The sequence below is a fragment of the Pleuronectes platessa genome, chromosome 2, assembly GCF_947347685.1.
Source record: "Pleuronectes platessa chromosome 2, fPlePla1.1, whole genome shotgun sequence".
Classification (NCBI taxonomy): Eukaryota; Metazoa; Chordata; class Actinopteri; order Pleuronectiformes; family Pleuronectidae; genus Pleuronectes; species Pleuronectes platessa.
In genome coordinates this window covers 30,625,313-30,633,432 of record NC_070627.1, presented here as the reverse complement: position 1 = coordinate 30,633,432, position 8,120 = coordinate 30,625,313, and the positions used below count along the sequence as shown (strand labels likewise).

The 8,120-nt window shown below is 37.5% G+C and overlaps 1 protein-coding gene across 5 annotated transcripts in view; it reads right to left on the bottom strand.

Moving 5' to 3' along the window:
* Nucleotides 1-2,466: 2,466 nt before the first annotated feature.
* si:ch73-267c23.10 (serine incorporator 1) overlaps nt 2,467-8,120 on the bottom strand; it is a 59,886-nt gene continuing 54,232 nt past the window's right edge. For all 5 annotated transcript variants that reach the window (XM_053433517.1, XM_053433510.1, XM_053433493.1 and 2 more), the window contains one exon: nt 2,467-7,646. In XM_053433517.1, the coding sequence (XP_053289492.1) occupies nt 7,511-7,646 (136 nt within the window). In that variant the 3' untranslated portion in view covers nt 2,467-7,510. The remainder of the gene's footprint in view (nt 7,647-8,120) is intronic.

Genomic DNA, 8,120 nt, shown 5'->3' with positions numbered 1-8,120 from the left:
TATGTCCAAATTTTCGTAAAGAATCCAACGAAATGCGCCTGCGCAGACCTCCGCACACTCTGATAAAGCAAGATGACGGACATTGCTTTATTCTTTGTGAAAAAAGGCTATATTTTCGCAATGTTTCTTAATAAAAATGTGTTTGATGATATCTATTTGGAGATATGTATGTTTCGGTTTCAATATTTTCATTCATGGTTAAAAAAAACGGTAATATGTTTCCTAACCCTATTTTCACAACCCTAATCTCAACCATACAGAGAACTACAAATTGAATGGCGTTCCCATACGTGTGTGTGTGTTGTTCCCATCTTTTGTAGTTCTAATGTGCTTTCACTATTATTTGAGATTGCGACCCGGAACCTTGCATGCTTCTTTATGTTTTTTTGTATCTATAGCCCATCTGCGACCCCTCCTTGAGTGGCCCCTGCTGTGAAGCTTTTGCTTAGCGCCACCTAGGAGTCTAAAAGCAATACACATCTAAGTCCTATGAGCAACTCTCTTTAAGCTTCAAGTCTTAAACACAGAAACACATTTGTCATATAATCCTATATTATTGTCTGTTCTTTCATTAAACATATCTAGATACAGAAATTCCCATTACAGCCCCCCCATAGTTTTGCATTGGGCTATGGTAGTGGATTTCAAGACCTTTCCAAAACAGTTCATACTATGTATGTTGCATATTTAATTTCCATCCCGTAAGCCAGGGGTTTTCAACTGGTTTGTCCCCAGGACCATCATTCTGACTAGAAAGTAATCCGCGGCCTACTGATGTGCCTACGCGCGCGCATGCCTACGTGTGTGTGTGTGTGCGTGCGTGCATGTGGATAGAAGGAAGTTTTAACATTTGGTTTTCCATGTTGGTTTTATTTAAAAACCTCAAACAAATCTAGAAAAAACTAAAACGGTTGATTTTCAGTGCTTGAGAATTGAAAACACAATTAAAATAGAGTTTGTAGTTGTACTGCATCTCAGAACCATATGTACATCAATATATAACGTTCATGACTTAAATGTACAGACATGTAGCTGACATGTTGAGAGAACATTAAAGTAATGGTGATCAATTACAATAATGGTTTGGGCCAATTGTAGGGGGGCGTGCTTAGGCCCGATTTAAGTGTGTCTATTCATTCTGTCGGGAGAACTGCTACTGGATAGACGTATGTCTTAGAGCTCTCCTAACAAATTGTTTCTCAACCAGCGAACGTGGTAAAGTTGACTGTTATTGCAAATAATTGTTTTGGCTATTATGCCAATTTATTTTTCTTATTACAAAGTGTTTGTTTTTTGCTCTTTTTTTTTATTTAATATTTTCATTATTAATTATGCCCTTTTGGGCCTTCTTTTTGGGAAAATTCCCATCATACAAACCTGTGCAAACTACACACATGCACAGGGAAAAACTAATGTCAGTTTCTAGCCCCAAGCCGCATCAAGGTTTCACCATCACCTTTTTCTTATTTTAGACATATTTTTCTTATTTTAGATATTTTTCACGATATTCAAGAGTAATCTGCAAATGTATTGAAATATCAAAGCGAATTTCGCGGACACCCTGCAACGCCATCGCGGACCACCAGGGGGCCGCGGACCCCCAGTTGAAAACCCCTCCTGTAATCAAAACGGATCAAAACGGACTCAGGTGCAAGGTTCAAAGGTCATCCCTGAGGAGCCATCCACAATTTTACCCCTGACATAATGTTACTCCAATGGTCAAGACCTTTACGATAAGTTCTTTGCTTTTGTTCTACGACAAAGTTATTTACATTTCATCTTGCTCCAAGCACAGACCCTCTGGGGTGAACTTTCTCAGACCCCTTTAAGGTCCAAGCTGGATCAAATCTGTCAAATCTGTTTTAAGTGGTATTTAATGGCCAGATATGGTCAAAATATGTGTGTTTGCTTTATACACAATCATGTGTTTCACTTTGGACCAAGCTAGAGACACCTTTGTTCATTAACAACCCAATATCTCACAACCCAGCCTCAGACTGTTTGCCCTCCTCCCCTCTGGCAGGCGCTACAGGGCCTTCCGTTCCCGGACCAGCAGGTTCAGGAACAGCTTATTCTTGTGGCTGTCACTCTGCTGATCACCGTGGTACAGACTACAGATGTATTTTTCATATTAGGGTTAGGGTTAGATGAATGTCCGCCATGTTTTTTGTTTTCACTTAGAGAGAGAAGCGCATAGGTCACGTGTCCCCAGCCTCCTGACTCACGATTTAGTGGAAGTCATACGAATTCTAGTGCATTTTTTTAAGTAGCATTTCCTACGAAATTTTGATGAGACCAACCTGTCTCTTGTCACAAGCTAAATGGGAGTCTCTTACATGGCCTTGCCCCCCCAGCCTGGGCATAGGCTGTGCTGATGGAAATGTGTAACCGGTCTCTCCTTTGTGTCGGATGCTCTGCGTTGTGTAACAATTTATGAAGTGGAAGACCGGGACATTTTCGGCACAGGACTTTTATTGCTGTCCAGAGTTTCAGCAGAAGAAAAGAAAACAGCGTTGGTCATTTGGTCACATGCCGCTCTCAGCCAGCTCCAATGCATTCTTAGTACATATACAAATCTTGCCTAATAAAAACAAAAAGGCCTATATAAGAAATAACACATGCCAAAAAACTTAAGTATTCATAAAAATAAATAACAAAACTAAAATTTACAATTGTCTTTGAATGTATCACATTCACTCAAACCACAGTCACACATCATGAAAAGATTCACATTGGCTATTTACCTCAATAAGAGTACTATACAACAAAACATACCTGTTCAGAGTTTCAGCAGAAGAAAAGAAAACAATGTTGGTCATTTGGTCACATGATTAACATAAAAAAATATATGGTTCAACAGGCATACTTCAGGACATACTTCAGAAAATGGCGAATGCCAGCGCACATGCACAGAAACATTACACATGTTTGCTGCTTTACTAAAAAAATCTGTATGTTTACTTAGTATTAGGAAATGTCTTGTGTTATCTGTTGTGCCTAAGCACTGTATATGTTTCACTGTGGGAGAGTGAGAAACGTTGTGTCGATTACTTGTATGTCTTGAACATGTTCAGAAATTAACAATAAAGATACTTTATCTTATTTTTATCGTTATCTAGGTGAAACACTCTGAACTAACTCACAAATGAAAATTAACCATAACAAAATTTAACGGTTCGACTGCTATAATCTTACAATACAAATGAACATATAAACAACTAACATATACCTTCAGCTAAGAAATTTAACCATTAGTGTCGCGCTCAGCCAGCTCCAATGCATTCTGATGAGAGCTTGGAAAATAAACACAATGTCCACCCGCGACCAATAGAGGGCGCCAAACTCATGTAAAAACCCAATACAATAAACTAATAATTAACAAAAGCAGAGGGATTTTTGGTGGAATGCACTATTAGTTCTAATACCTGCTACATATGCACTACACCACTGATTCTCTACAATCCTCAGTCTGTTGGATGGAGATCCATGGCAGCTCCACTCAGCAAGGATGGACCTCCTTTCCCAGCCTAATGGGAGGATTTAGCATTCTGGCCTTGAGTTCTCAGTTTGTTAGACCTCGTGAAGTGCAAGGGCTCCTTCAACAAGGATGGAGTATGGAAACTTTTGGACTCTATTTTCTTCACAGAGACCAGGGATTATTAGACCGTGTTCCCTTCCCTTTGCATTACAAACTTAATTATTTGCAGTCTCTTTTTGAAGCTGATCTGGCTGCTTTAAGCTACTGTATATCTGTAAAACATGGCCATTTGATTATGAGCCAGTCTGTGCTGTTAATTAGCATAGTTTCTGCAAATGTCAGGAAGAAAAACCTACCAGGGGGCAGCATACAGTTGATTGAGACCTGCCACTGGTCCTGTAGGGTTTAAGCAAATTGAAAATCTGATTTATGTAGGGGACTGATTAATTAATCTGAATTGAGTAACTTTTATTTTCATTCATTAATTTTTGCAATTGAGTTTGTAAAGCACTTTGAAACCTTGTTTAGAGAGTGTCTGTGTGAACAATTAGGAGCATATTTTTTTAATTTTGTTTGAATTAAGAACAAAGGCTTTACTGAATCAGGCAAGGTTCGATACACAAAAAGGCAGTCCAAGAAATCTGGCAGAGGTATCCAAAATCCCCTAGGCAAACACGGGTTAGAATGTCCAGAAAACTGGTCGTAACAGGAGGGCATACAGAGGAAGATAATAATGGAGCGCTGACACGATCTTGCACAGAAGGAGAGTAGCGCAGGTTTTAAATACACAAGAGACAAGACAATTGCAAAAGGTGCAACAAATTAGGGAGGAGCAGGTAATCACAGGAGTGGGAAACACAGACTATCCTGGAGAAGAGACTTGGTGCCATTCTAGTTTGAATGTTTTATGAAGATACATTTATTTGGAGGGAATATTCCAGAGAATTTCTTTAAAGCAAAGTTACAGGTGCTTTTTTACTTGTACCTCAATTTTCCTAGTGAATATTATTATTTGAACTCTAAAAAAATAGTATCATATTTTTTTCTCTAAAACCTTTTAGATTTTTTTTACATTTTTAAGCTAAATGTATATTGGATCATTTTTAATGCACTAATGACATACTGGAAATCTTTATTTTGCACTCACGGTTGCGGTCAGGTAGAATTACAAGAAAGCCCCCCCAAAAATGTAATAATGACTAAAGCATGGTTGCTGTTGTTCCCTTTATTTTCTCATGGTATTTGCATGGTTGTTGTTAACATTTCAATCATGAAATAATATTTCTTTAGAATACAGACATTTATATATATCAGCAGTGTTCAAAGATTTTTTTCTGGCTTGCATTTTTTGTTCACTGTAAAGTTTGTTCTGAAGATTATTATTTAATGAACGACAAGACTTTATGTGAAAATACGGTATTATCATACCCAAAAAAGATTGCTAGCATGCTACCGCTACGCGCTCGCAATCTTATTTTAAGGCTGTTGTGAATAAAGTTACCATAATACATTGAAACGATATTATAATAAATATACGAATTTTTAAATCCTTTTTTTTTGAGAAAATACTACATTTTAGGGTCTCTGTCCCAGCTTGCCGGTGTAGGCAAGACATCTTAGGTACCCCTCTGTTTGAAGTGAGGGTCCCAAAAAACTTAGTTTGAGGGGTATAAAGCCTTACCTCTCCGTCCCAACAGGTAGGGGAGAGCGGGGTACTGTGGGACATCGGGTAATGTGAGACACCCCCTGTATCTAGGCAACGGAACACATTTGTGGTCATTTGACCATTATGTTTTCAAGCCCCTCCCATTCCCCCCTTGACATGAAGGAGAAGTCGGTGCTGGTGCTGTGGAAAGTATGTTTTTTCAAAAAAATGTGTTTTTTACATGTAAAAGTAAATTTTCGTGCTTTGAACTTAATCAACTGTTGTGTCAAAACAAATAGAATCAGGTAGAAAAACTTATATCATACATGTTGGTGAACTTCCAACATATAAAACCATGTGATTGATGCTAGCTGAAGATTAGCCTGAATTGGGAAGAGATGTTGTTTTTCTAAAACGGTGGCTGTGGGGTAAAGTGAGACAGTGTCTCACCATGATCCTTTTACTAGTCCGATATTAGTGGTTGTCAATCTAGCTGTCGGGATTTTAACTATTACAACATGTATTGTTATGGTAGTTTAAAGTGGAAAAACTAAGTGGACCACTTTACTGGACCAGCTCACCTAGAGGGGAGCAATTGTAAAAAATGTCCCACATTACCCCGCTCTCCCCTATTGGGACAGCCTACCCCTACACGTGAACGCATTAAATGAAGTGGAAGGGCTAAGGGGTAGGGCCAAGGGGTGAAATAGGATTGGACCTTAGTTTCAGTGTATCTACAATTCCCTCCTTTCACATTTGAGGGAGGGCTGTCTGTATCGTTTATTAATAAAGATATATCAACCTACAATCATACATATATTTTTCATGTGCTGGTACATTTTTAGATGTTGGTCTATCTTGGTTCCATGTCTTCTTTCACTCTAATGGAAAGAAAAGTTAAAAAGGAAGCATTTTGATTGTGTTTGTTTTACTACCCTCTAACTGCATCTGTATATTTGTCATAAATTCACCAAACAAACTAATCTGCATATTTAAATATACCATTTCTTGATGTAAGTCATTAGCTGGGAAAGTTCTGTAGTTATATGTTTTAGTATTTTTTTTTATCCTATTCACCTGCAGTGCCAACTGGCAAATGTATTCAAATAGTAACACATTTTTATTAGTTAAAGTCTAATATGCATATCAAGAGGGCGATTTTGATGACATCATTAGGTACAAATTTGACTGTATTCACCTGTAGTGTCTACCCTGAAGTACATTACATTAGCCTGTATGCCCTATCTTATTACATTATCTAGTAGCTCATGCGCATACACGCACACACAGACATCAAAGGAGACTTGATCCCCTGCCCTTTTTTTTCTTCGAGAGAAAGTGCCCTTTTTCTGGTATGCTTTTTTATTTTTATTTATAAAAAATTTGTAATAAATTAATATGATACTCTAACCCAGCTTCCCCATCAACAAATATTAAAAAAAAATTAGGGTTAGGGTTACCCCCGAACACCTTCATTTAACGGGTTACATACAACAACAAATGGAGAAAGCAGAATCGCGGGCTGCCCGAAAAAATTAATGTAAAAGCAAGACAAATCTTCCCAAAAATTAAACAGAAACTGAAGCAGTACTGACATTGAACTCATCACATTGCAATAAGTAAATCAAACATCATTTGGCCTGTGTTTGTGTTTCAAGTAAATCTTGTTTGATGCATAAACATTAACCATTTAACAAAATACATTCATTAAGAAAAGAAAAAAAACAAAACAAGTCAAAATAATTATTTTAACCTTTTTGGAAGCTTTTCCAAACTATTAGGAGTTATACAACTATGTGACTGTCAGTGCAGTTCTGTTGTGCTTGGGTTCATGTTACATACTGAAATGTAACCACAACATCTTAAAGACACCTTTACATGTTTTACATTGACCATTAATATTTGGCAGAAACTTAAACTGACGTCAAGTCATATTGCAGATATTTGTCATGTTTATCCACCATGGTTTAATACACTGATGTACTTAAGATTACTCTCAACATGTTCCAAAATCTCCATCCTTTTACAGACAAACAAGGCATTGGAGGGCGTAGCAGCAAAGTATATGCAATTCACAAACCAACCCTCAGTATTTACTACAGTAATGAATGAGGAGAGTTGCAATACTAAAATGAATAATATACTTTGAATGTATAAAGTAGATATCATATTTGATTTTAATTCTGAATAATATTTGTTGTGTTAAGAGCCTCAACACAAAATATGTGATTGGCATATATTACATATATTATACATGTACCTACACAGTTGTTATGGCATCTGTGAACCATACCATGTTTTGTTTCATTCTGATATATTATCAATATTTAGCTGGAGTTTGACCGCAAGTTTGTGCAAGATAAAGTGGAGTGAGAGAGAATGGTCGATCAACTGAAGTCTCGGTTTGTGAGGATCATGGGGGCTACCAGGGTCCAGATGTACAGGGCCAAACATACCCAGCTGGAGGTGATCTTCACCCACACTGCTGGCCACTTGCTAGTTATGGTGTAGTCTGCGTCAGGGCTGTCGGGAAAAACACACAAAAGGCCTTTCAGTAATCATAATTGATCTACTTGTCACGATTCAAGCTGGATAATAATATTTCACATAGCTTAAAAAGAGAATGACCCTTACCATAGGGCTTTCAATTGAGGTATTTAATGTTAAATTTTTCTTTGACTTTTATAACTGGGACATGCAGATGTGCCATAAGGAGTTATTACGATTACTTATAGTTAAGAAAGTCCTCATCAGACCTAAATACAAATGACATTTCCATCCCCTGATGCTCTTAGTTATACTGCTATAGCTCTAGAACAGGGGTCACCAACTTTTTTGAAACTGAGCTACTTCAAAGGTACTGAATAGTACGAAGGGCTACTTGTTTGATACAAACTTCCTGAATAACAAACTTGCACAGATCACCTTTTAATAATAATAATAATATATGTGAAGAGACTGTTGGATCACGTCAATGTTCATTATTCCTCACAATAA